Genomic DNA, 19,431 nt, shown 5'->3' with positions numbered 1-19,431 from the left:
TTGTCGTTTGGCATGAATGCATGCTAACTGAGCACTTGCATGCATGGCTCACATGCAACAAAGACTCCTTCCTGAAAAATTAGCTTACTTAAACTTGTGTCAATGTTTTGGAAAAGAACTTTCCATATGCAGGGTACAATGGACCACCACAGGGTAAGATGGACCGCAGTGGTCCGTCTTGCCCCAAGGCCCAAATCTAAATTCTGTCATTATCATGACGCATATGTCAAATAGCCCAACATTGCAAAACCTTGCCTTTCCTAAAGTGTGACTATAACTAAGTTTATAACTTTGTTCTTCACAGTTAAGTGCAAAATAGAAACTAATCATGCAAGAAAGGCGCCGTAATTGAATCACCCGTAGACCTCTAATATTAGATCGGTTTGACGAAAAACAACATTTTTCTCAATAACTCAAAAGCTATGCATCCTAGCAGCATGAGCTCAAGGTGGCCATTGTTACGAAGGAAAACAAACATAGTGAGTGCATAAAGCAGTAGATACCAGCAGCGGTTCAGCCGGGAGGGCTGGTGGTCCGTCTTTCCCCGCTGGGCCGTCTTACCCCACCTTCCCCTACATAGCTTAAATTATATTAAACCCCACTCATTAATTAAGTCTCAAATAAAACTGATTAAATTCCACTCCATTAAAACGAACTATTTGAGCCACAAAATTGTTGATAAGGTTGCGAATATCTAACTCGCTCGGTTTCAACATATCTGTCAATTCAAGAGCGAAATAAGAAAAAGTGTGGCTTGATTTTTGAAAAAACACATGGTTTAACAACATTTGGTTTACATGTAGGCACTAAATCGTACGGGCTTATGAAATTACGCTGAGTTTTGTTGTGTGCTAAATCTTATAAGGTTCCTTGGATATTTATATGAGATATGCATGATTGAATTCTGTCTTATTATACAGGGATTATCCATTTTATATCGACTTCGTCGTTCAATGGGAAATATGTGTGGGCACGGGCAAAAAAAAAAAGAAAGAAGAGAAATATGAAATAAAGGCCTTGCAAATGTAGCGGACTTTTGTTTAAAGTTATAAATCAAGGGAAACAATTGAAAAACATAGTTTGAATTTATATAGCTCTCAATCTCATCTAACAGAAATTTTGTTATTTAAACACATTATTATAGAACAAGTAGACACAATATTTAAGCCACCATATATCACGGCTATTGCCCTACACATTCATTAGGCAGATGATGTGTCTATCTATATTCATATGCACAGAAAATTATGAAAGGACTTTGCACTGAATTCAAACGTTTTCTTCCCATTGTACTCGCTAATTTTACCTAATTGAGCGTACCATCTCGTGCTTGATCCAACGAAAAGGCTCCAAGCGTGATATTTTTGGCGACGTAATCCGTTTAGCTACTTCAATGCAAACCAGGCTCTTAAACGTCTCATCTTTAATTTGATAGGTAAGTGCTACCCTTGAAGCCACGCCAGTGAGTTAAAAAGCAGAGAATGAGCAGCTGGTCTTTTTGGCATTGGTCACCACAGTCCACTGACCACTGATTACCTTACCGGCCATTGACCATCGGTCACTGACCACCGGTCACTGAATACCGGTCACTGACCGCTCGTCACTTGAGAGGCCACTGACCACCGACCGGTCACTAATCACCGGTCACTGGTCACCGGTCACTGGTCACCAGTCACGTCACCAGTCACTGGTCACTGGTCACCGACAATTGCATTCATCAGTCACTGCACCGGCCACGGACCAACACGGTCACTGACCAACTGCCACTGATCAACAAACAGTTATTAGCGGTCACTGAGTACCGGTCGGCGGTCACCGATCACCGACCACTTACCACTCACTGCACCTGAGAGGCCACTGACCACCGACCGGGCACTGACCGGCAGTCATGAGTCAATGACCACTGCACCGGCCACTGACCAACAGTCAATGACCAAATTTCACTGACCACCGGCCACTATGCAGCTGATAGCCAGAGCACTACCTGTGGCGTCGCTGTTTGCTCTCCCCAGTGCAAGAGTGCTAGAACATAAAACAGATCGAGAGCTTCTTCTTTGTTGATTCACGCAATCCACTTAGAGCGTCTGTCTGAGATGTCTCGTGACTTCGGGCATTGTTATGATCTAGCTTGAGCTTGCCTGCCTCAATGATCGCTGATTGCCTCGGGGCCTTTCAGCTCAGAAAAACTTTGCGACGCGTGCCTCGTGACGTCGACAAATACAGGTGTCTGTGCACGTGTTCTCGACAGGTGTTGACATTTCGGCTGGAAAGGTTGGTACGGTCTCCGCGACACCAGCGGAGTGCTCACTATGGCCGGTCACCCACCACTGGGCCTTTTGAGGCCGGGAGGGAACTGTAGCGCCGTCGGGGCACGCAGTCGGTCAGTTCGCGTCCACAGCCGGGACTCGACTGCGTGCTGGGTGTCTGTCTCCACTGACAAACTGAAGGGTGCTTAGTGAAGGAATGCTTGGGCGGACCTTCTCAATTTTGTATCACGAGCGCCCCGGCGACCATTGTCGACAGATTCTCTGAATGCGAGTGCGTGCATATCACGACAGATAGGGCCACGTTTTCTATTGCAAAACCACTGTATGGGAAACGTGCGCACGTGACAAAGCAGTCCACAAGAAATCGCATCCAAACAAATGCAACTATACCGCTCACTTAATTCAGATACATAACCTTAATTCATGTTAGCTTATTGCCGAGAGCAGAGCTTTAACAAGAATCATCTAAGGAATTAGAAATTATTTAAATAAATTTATATTTGTATGTCAAGGAGCTAATAGGTGTGCAGCCAGATTCTGAACGAACTCAAATTACAGAACAATCAGCCGGGTTGTTAAGTCGGTACTTACTTTTGAGATGAGGTCCTTCGGACATTTACCTCTCTGCACGTGCTAGGACCCGTGACATCGGCTCCTGTCGGACATGCACTGAGAAAAAAAAATATTCCCCTGGAACACCTTTAAGGGTGTGTACCAAACTGCACCTCGCTGGGGTGTCAGACGGGTGTCACTTTTGACACCAATACAGGTGTCATTGGGAATGAAACACCGGGTGTCTGACACCCTTTTAGGTGTCTGACACCCTTTTGGGTGCACACCCAAAAGGGTGTCAGACACCCGGTGTTTGATTCCCAATGACACCTGTATTGGTGTCAAAAGTGACACCCGCCTGACACCCCAGCGAGGTGCAGTTTGGTACACACCCTTAAAGGTGTTACGAGAGTGTCCATTGGATGCCAAAAAAGGTGTCGACACATTCTTACATTTATTGGTTCAAACAGGCATATCGCATACATATAGGCATTCTATCTTGTATACAGCAACAAACTATAAAGTACAAAAAATATGGGCTCTATATTTACGGAGAAATCCAATGAAAACTCACCGAAACACATCGGGTCCATTCACAGTGAGAAGTTGCTTGCATTTCAGCAATGATAATTAACCGTCGATTATCTCCAACCAGATGTTATTCCGCAGTTCACTTGCTTTCGTTTCCATGGTGCAATGCTGTGTTGTCATCCTCACTCCAGACTTCAAATTTCACCGAGTACCGCCCGCCTCGTCATTTGAATAAACACGGAGCAAGCTACAAATAAAAGCTTAACATTATCATTAACGCACAATCACTTGAAGAAGTACACTGCGAACAACGTTCGGCGCCACTATATCCACATAAATTCAAAAAAGCCCTGCAATCACTCACACCGCACACGCACCACGTGGCCACGCCGCCGCTATAACTGAAATCTAACGGCTTTCCTGCAAGGTGGCGCTTTTTGATCTTCGCATGGTTGACGCCGTGACAAGCACACAAATGACGTCACACAATGCAGCTTGCTGATTGGGTAATGATTCAAACCACTGGACCTGCTGTGGTTTCCAGCAGTGCTACGGAGTCAGAGTCGGAGTCTGATGGAGTTGGCAGTTCTGGCCGGAATAGGAGTCCATTTTGGAAGACAGAGCGGGAGTCCGAGTCACTGAAAATCCGTTAGATGCACCGCATGCCTGGTTCCTAACACAAGTGACGTCAGAACAATTTATGTGATGATTTAGGTTCGAATACACGACAGCTTTCAAACATTTCATGACTCATGCTGGAATGTTCCTCAACAAATGACAACACACGTGAAGGTATCACAAGGGTATCAGATCCCTTTTAAGGAACATTTTTCTTTACACCTTTTGAAGTGCTGATGCTTTAGGGTGTTTGACACTCGAACGGATGTTGGTGTAGGACACCCATTAATGTGTCTTTCTGAATCCCATTATGGTGTGTTTAAAAGCGCGTTGCACTTGAAGGTTGTCATCGTGGTGTTGTACACCTCCATGATTCCCAAAACAACATTTTTGACACCAATCTGGGCGTTATATATGACACTGCAATGATGTCCGACACCCGTGAGACACCCCATGGGAATATTTTCCCTCATTTTTTCACGCTGTTTTTGGTGTCAGATCCTTTTGCAAGTGTCAATGTGACACCTCTAGCAGTGTCGGACACTTTTAACATTCCGCTTCAATAAATGGCAACACCTGTGAAGGCATCATAAGGGTGTCAGATGCTTTTAAAAGAACATTTTTGACACCTTTTAGGGTGTTTGATACCTTAGAGTGTTTGATACCCGGATGGGTGTGCGTGTCGGACACCTATTAAGGTGTCATGCTGAATCCCATTAAGGTATATCTAAACGCTCGCATGCGAACGAACACTTGAAAGGGTGTCATCGTGGTGTTGTACACCTTAATGATTCCCTAAACAGCATTTTTCAACACCAATCTGGGTGTTCGATGACACCTCCAATGGTGTCTGACACCCGTAAAACACCCCTGGGGAATATTTTTTTTTCTCAGTGTGTGTATCACTGGAGAAACAGGATCAGTAGTCGTATGTTTAGGAGAAATTATACGAAACCATTTGATCAATGATTGATTGTACCATAGATTGTACGTATCGGAACCGCCGTTCAAGAGCGAGCCAGCGAGTTTATTTGTGGTTTAACGGAAAAGTCTATGAGCGGTCCGCCCCTTGACGCTTTTGAGAGGCGATATCTCGACAACCCCTCGAACGATCGACAGGCGATCTTCTGCATTAAGGCCGTCCCACACTGGACCTCGCATGTGGGTTGCGAGGTTGCGGGTTTTGAGTTTGCGGGCATAATACTAATCATAGAGTGATTAGACCGTTCCCTTAGGTAACTTCATGAATGCAGTGAAACCGGTACACCTTCATTATAGTCACAATACCAGCGCGACGAACCAAAATTCGACTCCAACGAAAAACCCGCAAACCTTGCAGAACTCGCAGACATCGCAGCGAGGAACATCGAAAGTTGACTCAAAATAAACTCTTGGAATGCCACGGTCGGAGCGCTACTGCACGTGCACACGTGGAAGGTTCTCTTCCACGTATCGAGAACGGCTGGGCTGATAGTGCTAAAAGCTAGCACACGCGTACACCGTTAGGGGCCGGCTTAGAGGGTGCCCGGCCCGCAAAACTCAAAAGTCTGTTTGGGGTCCAGATTGCACGTGTACACGTGCAGAGGCCACATCTCGAGAAAGGCTGGGATGATTTAAAGCTCAAATTTGATAAACAGCTTCCAAACAACAAACAGCACAACAAAGTTTTTTTCTTATAAGGCAGGCATTTTGTCAATTTTAAAGTACTAAGTGTACCCTTAGTTTTAATCCTCGTCTGTATTTGTGTTTTGCTGGCCGCTAACTTATGCACATACGACCGCTAATGGGCCCCTGATCGAACTAGAGCTTCGCGGGAAAATCGAGTCCGTTACCCGTGACGAGAGTAAGCCGACCTTGTTTTACGATCCTAGGTCATTGGTTAACCCGGCAGGCGGTGGGTCTCCCGGCCACCTTACGCGCGGTGGGGGGGGGGGCATTTCCCCCCCCCCCGTATCTCCGAAACTACTGGATGGATCCGGAAAATTCAAACGGCGTTCGATAGCCCTGTCAAATTTGTCGAAGGAAACTAAATTTCATTGACCTCGGGGTCACCGATGACGTCACAGGTCAGATCAAAGATAAAATGTTTCACCGTTCACGGGGCTTCTAGGGAAAGCGCTATAACACCGAGTAAAACGCATTTTGTCGAAAATCAGCGATAGGGCGTCAGTTGTCTAGTACATATGTTGCTATTAGAGGTCACTGGTCATACCAGGTCAGGTCACAGGTCAGGTCACCAGAGGTCACCAAGGGTCACCACATGAACCCAACTTTACTAAGGTTGTTCGATGCATGTTTTATGGCCAGTTTTTCATTTCCAACTCAATGGTGTTGGTTATAAGACCATCAGGTACGGTTAAGGTCACTTTCTGGTGGAGGTCAGCTCAAGGTCAGGTCAAAAAGGTCAAATTTCAAAGTTGATATTGTTGCATAAAATGGCTATTGATTCGATGCAGCTCGTCACGAGGAGTCTAATGGTGGTCTTTGTTTTGCGCTACGAGGTCGGTCTAGAATTGCTAAAAATTGAGTTTGAAAATTTGACGTCATCAATTTTGAACAGTTTTTCGCTATAACTTGGCCAAAAAAGAGGTATCGATCTCAAATTTGGTATGCAAATAGAAGGCAGTAGGGACTATTACATATCTTCTGGGTTTTTTGAAATTCAAAAAACTTTGGGATTTTTCGGCTATTATATTCAAAAAATCTATTTTTTGATTTTTTGGGGTCAAAATCCAAAAATTTCAAAAATCTGAGATATCAGTTTTGTAGCCCTTTACATTTTACACCTTTTATGTCTGAAACATTTTTCTGTATCTCTAAAGCTGTAGGCCTGACAGCTCTTCTCGCGAAACCTTTTTTGGGTCGAAAATGGCAGAAATGACGTCACTCTGACGTCATTAGCGTCCAACCTATCATAGATTTTGGAATTTTTTTTTGGTCACAATGTGCAATAGCTGTTCACGGGAGGGTACCGAAAGTTTGGTGACGATCGGCGCAGCGGTTATCGAGATATATCGAAAAAACTAAAGGGGGGGGGGACAAAAAAATGCCCCCCACCGCCTGGAAGGTTAACCTTCCCGGCCTGGTCATTGACCCAAAAGTCGGAGAAATCGGGACGTGCTTTAACTTCTTAAAGAGATATATAAAAACGACAATATATTCAAATACACAATAAAAACACACAAAAGCACACACAGTGATCAAGGTATTTGTTACCGAAAGCTCTGTTTTTATTGTGTATTTGAATATATTGTCGTTTTTGATAATATATCTGTCATGGATAACACACAATTCTTAAAGAGAGGTTGTTGTGGGTTTTATCGGAGTCCTGATTTCGAATTTGGTATTTATTTCAATCAGCGATGAGACATTCAGGCAGTTGGGATAGGTCGACTCAGGCCAGGTCAGGTCAACCAGAATGCGTCCCGTCGCCCGCCGACTATCCACAACAGTAGTAGGTTTAAAAAGCCACTAACAACTTCGTAACATGCTGCGTAGGTAGGTACCCAAACTACTTCACAGATGTTGCAGTTAGTGCCGAATTTGCAATCAGCCCCAGAAACTAGTATTGAAGTTCGTATAACTCGAATAATTACGAGAGGTCACCATAGGTCAATGATCTTTGACCGACCTTGAATTGACCTTGATACCCACCATGATGCATGGGAAACATAAAAACACATGTTGGCACGTTTTTAATCACAAGTCTGGAAACGCACCCATATACGACGAATCGCGATTCCTGCCTGACACGGTCTCGGGGAACAGGTCACAGGTCAAAGGTCATTTAGGTCAGTGCCATGAAATTTTCACGATATAAATATGTAAAATTGGTTAACTCGAGGGTACTGAAACTTTCATCCTTTAATCGGCCTCGTTTTTTTTTCTTTCTTGGGAATAGAATTATTCACGAAAACCGTGGAGGAAGGTCCATCTGATTCCATATACCTAAGTGCGTGAGTTGAAGCAATTTAGTGCGATCTTATTCCGAATTACAGCTACCTACCTGCATTAACCCTCGCCCGCACATGAGGGGTGGTTGTGGTTGGGGTGGTTGCCACCCCCAGGTAGTCTTTCTGCTCTGCACTCAACAGTTTTAGAGCTAGAGGGCTGATTTTTCGTGTAGCTGCTCCTCTATCATTTCTTGATGTCCACTGAAAATTTCAAGTTTCTGTGGCTTTTGGTTTCGGAGATATGACCTTGTTTTTCAGGTCATGTCATGACCCAAATGGCCAATTCTCAACATCTTGCGTTGGCTATGGGCCTTGTGAGCTTTTGAGTTTTGACACCTTGATTTCGGCCTTTTTTCATTTTTTGCCAGTCTAACCTGCCACCTATCATGGAACATGTTGTTTGACGATGTACAGATGTCAAGGTCAAGGTCAAGGTCAACCTAGGTCATCTAAGATAATTGCGTTTTAGGCAAGCGAAAATTACTTTTTGTGAAGTTTTTTTGACTGCATTTTTGGTAAAAGCTTCTCAGATCATGATTTCATGTAATATGGACACATAAACAATCGATGCACACATCAGTATACACACAGACACACACAAACATACAAACACATATAATTGACCTTGACCTAACTTGACCTGAAATGACCTCAGCAGCAAAAACATGGTCGGGTAGAGTGACAAAGAGGTTCTAGCTGGCTTGGCACCAGAAAACGGCATCGTCATCGGTATATGATAAGCAGCGCACTTGATATCCAACGGTGACCCAAAACAGCAACATTGTTTAGTTTGACCTGACCTGGAAGGTCAATGACTGACCTGAGAAGGTAAAACTGGGTATCATTGGATTCGTCTCTTCCCAAAGAATCTTTTTGGTCTTTACCGCTAAGCTCTATCTCCAACAGGAACGAAATGGCGCGCGGGGGGGGGGTGGCACCCCCTCATGTGCGTTCTAGGATGGGAAAATGGCATGTGCGGGCGAATATGATTAACAGGTGAATCATGGTGCACACTTAAGACTATTTTTTTGTGTGCATAATATGGTATGCGTCAACTGCACTGAAAACCTGAATGAAGAATAGAGCTGTTTTTTTTTATATAAAGCTCCGTCAGCATCCATTTACATGTTTGTGACGGTTGCACATCGGCATAGCCAGGGAAAGTCAAGGAGAACACGTATCCTCCCCATTGGGTTATGGAGGTTCCGACTTCGCAGTTGAATAATCACCTATCGGCGTCTTAGGGACCACTACCCAATCTCCAAAAATTATATACTCCACTCGCCTTTCAAAGCTCTATACCTCCCACACTTTACAGCCTACATCTGCAGACTTCTCAAGTCCAGATGGTAGATAGCTCAAGGTCTTTAGCTCTAAGCCTCTTCGCTGGTGCACCAGCGCGTCGTCCGAGGACTGGGCTGAGACCGGCCGGGCGCCAGGACACCCGTCGAGTGTCGTCGGTCGCACGCTGGGACTCAGTCGGCGCGGCCCTGACCTCGGCGGTGCCGGCGGGCGCCGGCGGCGGCCGGCCGCACGTGAGTCTCGCCGCCCAACACGTGACTGCGGCCCGATCAATGTGACGTCAGCGGCCGCTCACGTGTCGGCCCGCGCGCGGCCGCCGCCGCCGCCGGCAGCCAGTGGCGCTCGGTGGCGGGGTTCCGGTGGATGCCGGAACGGGTCCGGCCGACGGGGTGCGCCCAGAGACGTGCCGAGACAGAGCTGCCGACCGACGGCTCTGTGGACCGACGGAGGTGTGAGCAGTGAACGTGCATCGCGGGCGACGGCGCGGAGCGGCGCCGGAAGACTGCGGCGCGGTGCATGGATGCTGGATGTGGGCGGCGTGCAGAGCCGAGGGGCGGTAGCGGCAGACGAGTGATCCCGAACTGGGGTGGACCCAATGACAGAGTGAAGGACTATGGAACAGTGGAGCCAGGCGTGGCACTGGAGACAGTCTTCCGACGAGTGAGTGTCGCACAATACGCATTACGCACGCAGCTCTAACACCACACGCACGTGCCACGTCACATTGCACACACGTGGATAAGCTTTGAGCATCATTGAACAGTGAGCAGTGAGTACTGGTCGACATTTGCATAATAAAACCAACATTGCTGCTTAAAGTATCCCCCTGAACGGTCACAGGTTAAGAAACAAATGATAGCAAACGTTCCTTGACACGAGTAGAGTGTTTGTCACGGTGTGTTTTACCTCTGTCGATCGAGAAGAATCCACAGTAAATGTCCTCACTTATCTCTTGCAGCGTTGGTGGTCTAGAATATTTGCGATGTTCCGTCTGCAAAAGAAATGCTTAAGTACTAATCATTGCAATGGACCAAGTCATGAAGGATCAGGCATCAGCCATGCTGTTCAATGTGAAGTAAAGCTTTTTGATATGCAGTTATTGCAGACTATAGGAATAAAATCGTGCAAGGGTGAGCAGCCAGTCTACAGTGCGCCGTCTTCTGCACTTCATCCTCAAAACGATCGATAAAAATAGATCCTTGCTCAAGCCTCGACAAAATGTGTCAACGTGCGTAATGTTTTCCAGCAAACAGGCGTCTGGTAGGACTTAGAGCCATGGAATCTTGACTCCGACTCTGGATTCGGACTGGAGTCGACAAGAGTTTGTTGACTCCAAATCTGACTCCTGCTCTGGGCAGAGTTGACGATGCCGAGGTGACTGACTTACTGACTCCGACTCTGACTCCATACTCCATAGCCCTGCGTCCAAACAAGTCCAATGTTTTTTTGTCCGGGTGTGTACCTATCTTTTGATGTTGACCTCTGGTCAAGGTAAAGTTAAAAGCCGATTAGGTCAGGCTGCTGGTCAACATAATCATGCGATTTGACAGCTAATTCTGAGATTGAAACGAAACGTCTCGAGCAGGAAAAATCATTAGGTAGGTGTATTACTCATTAGGTAGGTATATTAACGCCACGCAAGGCCCTATTGCAGTGGTCGGCAGGTCCTCCGGGGTTGTGCCCCCTTTTCGGGCGCCAGGCAGGGCCATTGCCCCCACCTACCAGACCCCATTGCCTACACAGCCAAGTGTACTGAAATGCCATACTTTTCCATGACTCGTTGGGTATTTTGGATATTATTATGTAAAAAACGTTGGATCACGACAAAATTGTACCCTCGAGCCGATCTTTTTTTTTTACCTGCCCTTAAACATTTAATGACCTTAACACAAATAACCGTTGACTTGTTAGTTCTTTCTTGAGATCATGGTTGGCCCTAAAATCTCAATTCCAGAAGTTACAGCGGGTCCCGATTTTCTCGACAATTGTCATTGACCTCTTGAAAGTCGTCCAATGGCCAAGGAATTTAAAATTGGGTAGCAGCGGCTTCCTATCGTCACGGGTATCACGCTCGTTTTTTTTTAACGCAAAGCTCCAGTTCAGAGGCTGAGAGGCTGGGGCCCGATTGGCCCCTCCCCTTTTACGTTAGCTGCTGTGAAAATGCCAATAGACGGGTGAAGGTTAGCATTCAGTCTGGAATTATCTTTATTCTTTGAACCCGGGGACCAAACAGTCGTGATGTCTGTCAGTGTCACATCAAGGGAGCCATTAATTCTAAGATGAGGCTTTCTCAGAGGCCCTCATTACCCCCCGCCGAGGGGCTCCATTACCCCCAAAGGGGACATGCCCCACCATTTGCAGGCCTTTGGCCCTTGCTGGCTTGGAAAAACTACAACTCTGAGATTCCTCTGGAAAAAGTCCCTCGAAGCATCAGAGATGCAGCATTTCCCTGTGGGGAGAGAAATGCCATCTGGTACAGGAATAGGTATCTGACAAGTTACCCTATTAAGTCATTTATCGATGATTTTCAGACGCATATGGCTCCGAACCAGAGCTAATTAGCCGACGGAGAACAAGGGTGCTTTCTCCACCCATTTCCAATGTTAAAAGTGAATAAGCCCCTGTAGCGTCCGCGTGGTAACTTCACCTGTTCTGCGTTCGTCTGCGCTATAGTTGACCACCAAAAAAGGCGTTTTATTGCGCGATATTATACAACATTCCGGGTTTTGTGCCCAGGGTCTACGTCACTGTACAATTACGGAAGTCATTATTGAGCTGGTCATCTCCACCTTGGCAATTACGCTGCTATTCTATACCCCTCAAATTATAATTATTGGTTGGGTTATATGTGACCCAAGAAAGACCATTACATCTCCCCTTCTGTCTGGGGGGCTCCCGGCGTTATATCTAGCTCGTCGCCCGTCCCTCTTGCCGGCGATGTACATCCATTGGTATGTGCGAGTGCGTCACGGGCGCGGCTCAGGCTGTTCATTTCAGTTCTGGAGCACTCCGAAAGCGGAGCTCTGCCGCGGGCTTTGTCTCTGACTGCGGTGTAGCGCGACGCTCCATTGAACAACACTCGTCATTTGACAATAAATCGCTGCTGTTACTGGGCCCTTGCTGCATCAATTTTTCGCGTGAGATGATTGTGCCTGTACTCAGTATGCTATTATAGTATCAGCTTCACCGGCTATCATATAATCACTGCCATCAGCTAAATCAGTTTTCTGTCCAATCTGCTTTTTTAAAGTACATACAAAGTAAAAATTTCACTTCAGAGATCTTCAATATGATTATGAATAGAGATACTAACGTCACGTATTGGATAACTGTGGATTTGATAATTTTTAAAAAGCGGCTTCCGAATGTCAGCTACAAAGGTGAATGCCACAGCGGGACTGTTGAGAAAGATTTTTGAGTTTTGCTGCAGTTGTAAGCTTTGTGAATGATTCCTTGTTTATATTTACATTGTTTTATTAGCTGTAACCATCGCCCGTATTTGTCTTTTTACAATATATCCCAATATACAAGAGGGGACGCCGGACGGATCCATCAGCCGTTCGGTCCTTGATTGAACTAATTGGAGGCTTTGCTGAGAAACGGAGTCTGTCTCTCGTGACTAGTCGGAGCCATCGATGTCCAATTTTATGGTTCTAGCCTTCTAGGTCAGCAGCTGACCCTTGAGCTCAGGTCAAGTATGGTTCTCCTAAACTTAAGGGTCGACCTCGATGTCAGATCGGCTCGATCTGAACTGTGATGCACCCGAGTCTCAAGGAGATCGAGACGCTATACATGTTCTTGTAGTGAGGGCATTCCGAGACGTTTAGGGAATACAATTTCGAATTTAGCCTTCTTTTTTTTTTTGTTCAAATGTGATAATTTGTGTATTATGTGTAGGTGAGATGAGGTCAGGCGAGGTCACGTCAGAACGACCAGCAGGGGCCCCGCTGGTTATTCTTAGTAGGCTAGTAGCTATTTATTTATCACCACTGTTAGCTTCGACACATGCTAGTGAGCTAAAGAGTGGTTGATGGTTCCCAAATGTGTTGTTTATCTCGAAACTAGCAAAGATTAAAAGAAGTTGTTCAATTAATCAATCAAGGTTTTAAAGCGTTAATGATATTGAACACACTAACCGGTAACCTAGAAACCTACCCCTACCACATGGGGTGGGGTTCACCATTAGCCACCATGCTAATAGTCGATCATTTCTATTATTTCACAAGCTGGTACACACCATAGCCTAAATAGTTCATCATTATTTGACATGCTGGCATGCTTCTAGTCACAAGTTTGGAAGCTTACCAACATTGGGGTGCTGAGCGCTAACAAAATTATTGTGATTCGAGTTATAGCTCGAATCACAATTCTTGTCTAACGCTATCTTGAGAAAGAGGTCACTGCTCAAATAATATTTGTTTCAGACGTGAGGGGTCATTATATTATCAGGGTAAACATTGCCAAATTGATGATCATGTGGTTGCTGAAAGTTTTGTCACTATAGTCTCTTATACGCGTGCTTTTTATGAAAAATCAACCCAGGTGACTCCATCTGACTTCCCCTGTAAGTGCGAGGATCAAGGCTGAATGCATAATATTAACGACAATTATCCTCGTGATATCATGGAATTGCAAAAGTTATCTTTATTGGAAATTAATGTGAATGGTGTACCTAGAAGCATGTGTGATATCTAAAATTTTATCCAAATGATAAAATCAAACATTTTCACACATTCTGAAAATAAGTTATGTAAAATATGTTTTGTGGACACTGCATAACCCCATTATATAATCCGTTAGTCATACGAAGTCATGCAGGGAGGGGCATATCATTCCAACGTTTGCAGCGTATCTGGCAGTGCAGACTGCAGAGTCCGGTGTTGATTTCAGGCTCTGAACTGCAAGGATTGCCCTGCCCACGCCTGCGCTGTGCGTTGTTCTGGTGGCTTCTCAGGGACTCGTGCTTTGTCCTGCACGTGATGTGTCCTGCGTCACACGATGGGGTTCATTTCTGGCGGTCAGGAGCTATAGTGGCTCTATTGAAAGTATCGCCTGCAAATGGCCTCCACTCTGGGGCTGTGGTACACACATACGACCAATCTAGGTGTGGCGGACGGTGTCCCGGAACCATTAATGTCGAACTAATGGTCCGAGGCGCGGCGGGCAGCACAAAGCCCGGTGAGATAATGAACTATCCTGTTGCATACGGCGTACACAGCTCGAGGAGTCGCAGGCAGCCATTCATCGTCTAGTGTTGACCATTACGCAATAAAGTAGCCGCCACACGAACAGTAAAGGATCGGTGGCACGGAAAGAAACACGAAAGCGTATATCTTCGCACTTGTGAGGTCTGCTTTGACTAAACTACTTACCAATCGCACAAATAATAAGGCTTGCGAGAACAACAAAGGCGGTGTTTGCTTTATTGCCGGTATGGTCCGAGTGTATGGCGCTCATTGCCGCTGCGCCGTACTTACATGCGTCACCACTGCACTGATTGGTCCTTATGAATTATTACCCTTATGACGGTATAATGGTTTGGAAATTAACCCCTGATTGTCAAGTCAATATTTGTAAGCTGTGTTTATGTTTATGTAAATGCAATAAGGCACGATCCTCGAATTATATAAATGCCGCCGCTGCTTGATTTTTTTCATGTGCTATCATTTCACGGTGCTATGCATTATGGTCCATAATTATTTTTCCATGTGTTTTGCATTATGGTCCATTATTATTTTTCCATGTGTTTTAGGTCCAACTATATGTTCAGCATAAATATTGTACCTATGTGTTAAACTCTTTTCAAAATATCTTCAGCTACGCATTTTCAGTAAGGGTTACCTATCTCAATATCGAAAAAAGACGAAGTTTTTTTTACCGTCACACTGTGCCGCACTGCGGATTGCTTATTTCATCTGAGTCTATGTGTGTTCGTCAGGTACGCGAGCCGGGTTATTGACGAGGAGGGTGCTGTCACCGATTCGTCACCTTGCCTGAAACGCGCCCCGTCTCGAGACGGTCGACAAGAAGCCGAACTCAGCTACACGCAATGCAAGGTCAGTAGCACACCCCAGTTTATGGATATTTTAAGGGTTATCGAATGACTTTCCAATTGTCATACAATTTCAAGAGCAGATTTTGCAAGCTGGGAACACGCACTCGTATCGATATGTTAAACAGTGAGTACGAATACCGGTCTCCGCCCCATCGAACATATTCTTTCTAGAAAGTTGAACATTAATGCATGTAAGGCGGTTAGGGGCTGCAGTCAATCTGTGGTCTCTGAACGCACGGATGGCTCGTCATTTCCGTGCCACATTTGGCGTAATTGCAAATATCACCGGTCTCCCCATGCGCATGCAATTTTGTGGGGGACGAGCAGGCCTCGATCTGCCACATATAGCTGCAGGCGGCATTATGCCGTACCGCTCCAGTGTGATGGCTGAACATTCCCTAGGTGCACATATGTCCGTAAAGTCGATCGCTCCAGTGCAGATCCGGCCGTGTTACGTCATCAAAAGTGCGATAATGCAGGCCGAACTGTCTGAGTTAAATCGAACAGAAGTTGTTAATGCCCAGCAATGTATGATCTCATTTCGCTTTGTGTTTGGTGGTATTCCAGCGTGAGATTGGTTTGGAGTATTTTGATGCCGAACTAATAACACGGAGTCCGCGGCCGGATTGTGTTTTCCGCTAAGCGCTGGGTGCGCCGAGCAACGCACGACTGCACAATGCGGCACGAGTCCTGCTGCAGCGCCACCTCAGCGACAGTCACTGGCTGACCCAGGTCCTTAGTGCGCTCTTGTCCTCTGGGCAGTTCGGTCCGCACAATTGACTGTTGTGATCACCCAAACCCTCTTTTCAAAGCTTTCTTGCTCTTTTTGCGACCCGCCTTCAAGCGATGCGGCGCCTAATTGAGGATATGTTCCTGCACTTTTCGGAAATTGATATCAGCTCAGTCGTAACGCGATTTTATGTTTCAAGCGGAAAATGCCAAGATGCACTTCACTTCACTTTAACATGAGTTTGCCTCCGTGACCCAATGCTCAGTAGGTACTCACTTATGTACACACACCTTTCAAACTCCGTTTTGGTATCTGTTATTTTTATGCTATATCTTAACAAAGGCGCGGGAGCCGGGGGGGGGGGGGCAGTGGGGGCAGCTTGCCCTCTGTCCCAACTCTGGGGCCGTGGGGACGGTGCCCCACAACTTTGACACGGAATACCGCATTTTTTTGCAAATGTTTTCTTTTTTATTGAAAAAGCCGAGGGATAAAAAATAAGTGACCTAAAACCGGTGAGAAAACTAGATTTGGGGATACCCTTGGTTGATCTCTATTATGGTGCGCCTCCCAGTCTGAAAGTAGTTCTCGCGCCCCTGTATCTTAACGTGACTTAAATAACATGTTTGTGCGTTCAAAAGAAGCACAGCGTTATGAATGAGCTGCAGCAAAGAAAGCTGATTCTAAACGGATGAGCTTTAGTTAACCCGTCAGTCGAAGTTCTAAAATAAATGAGGAAACCCTGTAACATGAGTTTGCCTCAGTGACCAAATGCTCAGCACTCACTTATTTCCATCTCTGAAAAAATCTGTAACGCGATTTAACCCGCGCACCGACGGAGGTCTGCGCCAACTTCGCACCGACGGGGGGGGGGGGGGCGGATAACCGCTCCCCCCTGAGATCTCGAGAACGAAGCAAGATAGTGACAAGTGGTAAACGGCATCGGATACGCACGGCCAAGATCTACAAGTTTTACTAAGGTCATTTTCAGGTCAGGTCAAAGATGACGTCACAGGGGTCGAAAAAGTCAAAATGGCGGCGCTAGATATGGAGAGTTTTTCTCGAATAACTTTCGAATTAGTCAAGATAGGAACGAACTAAGGGCATCATCGTGATCCTCTCGTCAATCCGCATCGAATGATATATATGTTGACCTCGAAAGGTCAAGGTCAAAGGTTGACCTCAGGTCACGTGACCTCGAGGTCATCATGTATATCATTCGATGCGTCTTGACGAGCTGAACACAATGAGACCATCCACGCGTCTGTATCTTGTTCCTGTACGGAGTTATTGGCCAAAAACCTTTGGTGACCTTTGATGACGTCACATGACCTCACAGCTGCCCAACAGCAAAACAGACCTTAAGGTAGTAAAGGTTGATGGTATATGAAGTCATGTATGGTATATGGGGCCATTCCGACCCGTTTTAGTGGTAAAAACAGGGAGTTGATTTTTCCCCCATTGACTTATAATGGGGAGGTCGCGAAATTGACCTGACCTTAGGTCACCGATATCAAAATTCCGAGATATACAAATTGTAGCTACTAATGACCTCATAATATCCTGCGACTTTCAAAGGCCTCCGACATCTACTGTAGCTCTGGCACGGTGACAAAGTTGCAAAAAAGTGACTTGAGGTTGGGTCATTCAAAGTGACCTGGTGACCTGACCTTAAAAGGTAGGAAGTTCAAACTTGCACACCATGTGTAAAATTGATGAGGTTATAGTCATACCAAATTTCGCGGCGCTACGCGCCGCGGTTTTCCCGCTATTCGCGAAAAACCTCAGGGGGGGGGGGGCGGATATCCGCCCCCCCGTCGGTGCGCGGGTTAATGTTTCAAGCGCAAAATGCCAAGATGCACTTCACTTTAAGGACAGGCTCTACATTGTATTGCGCGCGGTAAACTGTGAGTGCACGCTGCCCTGACTGCAGCGGCAGCTGGGGAGGGGCCGTGATGGACCGGCCTGTTGTGAGCTCCCTCCGCGCGACTCGGGCCGGCCGCGTCCATGTCACGCCGCGATCAGCCGGTCCGGCCGTGATAGCTGTCACAGACGGCCGCCAGACGCGGCCCGACGGCGGCCCACGGTACATAGAATACTAGGTAACACCGGTTTGTCCGCTCAACACGGGGCCAATGGTCACCACTTTCTTCAGCTGACGTCTGTGACCTTGAGCTGACCTAGGATGATAAACAGCTGACAATTTAGGCCATTTGGAGCTCACTTGACAGCTGAAGAGCGTGATTTAAAATATAAATATTTGTCAGGCACTGACAAAAGATATTATTCACCAGTCATTCTTTAAGCACATTCTGTCATAAATTAGCTGACTCCCTATGGTCTTCCACACAGCAGAAAATGCAAGTGCAAATTCTGCCGTCTTGAAGTGAGCCAAACGCTTATGATACACATGATCGTTTCTCTCAGAGCACAACGGAAACTGCGAGAAAGCAAGAGAGAGTCGGACTCTACAAATGAATGAATTTGGAAGAAAAATAGCTGTATTTTTTCCTGTGTAAATGTTGGCTTTGAAAACATTGGCCATCGACTTTAAAATTGCCCCCAAATATGAAAATGTGTGAATTGACAAAACAGGCAATCTTGCTGTTTTTGCCCAAGTTTGTTCATGATTGAGAGAGATTCGATGCGAAAATGCACTGATATATACTTTTGAAAGCGAGGTCTCTATCAGTGCATTAATTTTGATTTTTAACTTAACGCTAGTCCCACTTTTCCCTCCAAGAAAATATATTTGTCAATTTTTCAATAATCATATTATGCGTCATTGCTTTAAAAATAAAGAGAGTCGGACCGTAATTCTTTCAAAATGACTGATCGTGCTCAATATCTATCGGAATATATCAACAGCTTGGCCAGACTCATTGGCTAAATATGTTTAAATTGCATTTTTCTTTTTTTTCTGCAGATTTTCCTGCAAAATTTTACTGTAGTTTAAGCTGCGTTTCCTGCAGATTGTGTTCACAGACCAATGGGAGACAAGTATTTCTTCATCAACAGGTTTATTCGCCATCAATTGGTCTAGCGGGTGTTTTTCGTATGCGCAGCTTATGTCACAGCTGCGTAAGAACACGTTCGCTTTAAATCATTATGGATCATTATAGAGTTCAGTGTTATGGATATTTCTTTTCGGAATATCAAAGGTCAATGTTGATGAGTTTCATAAGATTTGTGGTGGCGGGATTATCGTCATTAACTAATTACTTGATATATTTTAATGAGGAGTGGTGTAATGCCTGCACGACTGTTGACTTTCATTGTAATTGCTTGAGCTGGTTCCTGGGCCGCCTCAGATAGCAGGATGGTGTGTCAAGTAGGTATCATGGCCTGACAGGAAGGTGGGTACCCAGACCCCTAGCTCAATATTAATCTCAGGTGAAGCCCATATATATGTCTTGGAGCTTGTTA

The 19,431-nt window shown here is 45.7% G+C and overlaps 1 protein-coding gene across 4 annotated transcripts in view; it reads left to right on the top strand.

Moving 5' to 3' along the window:
* The first annotated feature begins 9,340 nt into the window (after nt 1–9,340).
* The window catches only part of LOC122386475 (putative uncharacterized protein DDB_G0277255), a 51,440-nt gene continuing 41,349 nt past the window's right edge, over nt 9,341–19,431 (top strand). For 2 of the 4 annotated variants that reach the window (XM_043375705.1, XM_043375704.1), the window contains exons 1-2: nt 9,558–9,883; nt 15,162–15,279. In XM_043375705.1, the coding sequence (XP_043231640.1) occupies nt 9,837–9,883; nt 15,162–15,279 (165 nt within the window). In that variant the 5' untranslated portion in view covers nt 9,558–9,836. Of the gene's footprint in view, nt 9,884–15,161; nt 15,280–19,431 lie in introns of all 4 variants that reach the window. The other 2 variants (XM_043375706.1, XM_043375703.1) reach the window with 2 other exon arrangements.

This window comes from Amphibalanus amphitrite, unplaced genomic scaffold (genome assembly GCF_019059575.1).
Source record: "Amphibalanus amphitrite isolate SeventyFive unplaced genomic scaffold, NRLGWU_Aamphi_draft 000253F_arrow, whole genome shotgun sequence".
Classification (NCBI taxonomy): Eukaryota; Metazoa; Arthropoda; class Thecostraca; order Balanomorpha; family Balanidae; genus Amphibalanus; species Amphibalanus amphitrite.
Note: the sequence above shows the minus strand (reverse complement) of the source record. Positions and strands in the feature narration are given on the sequence as shown.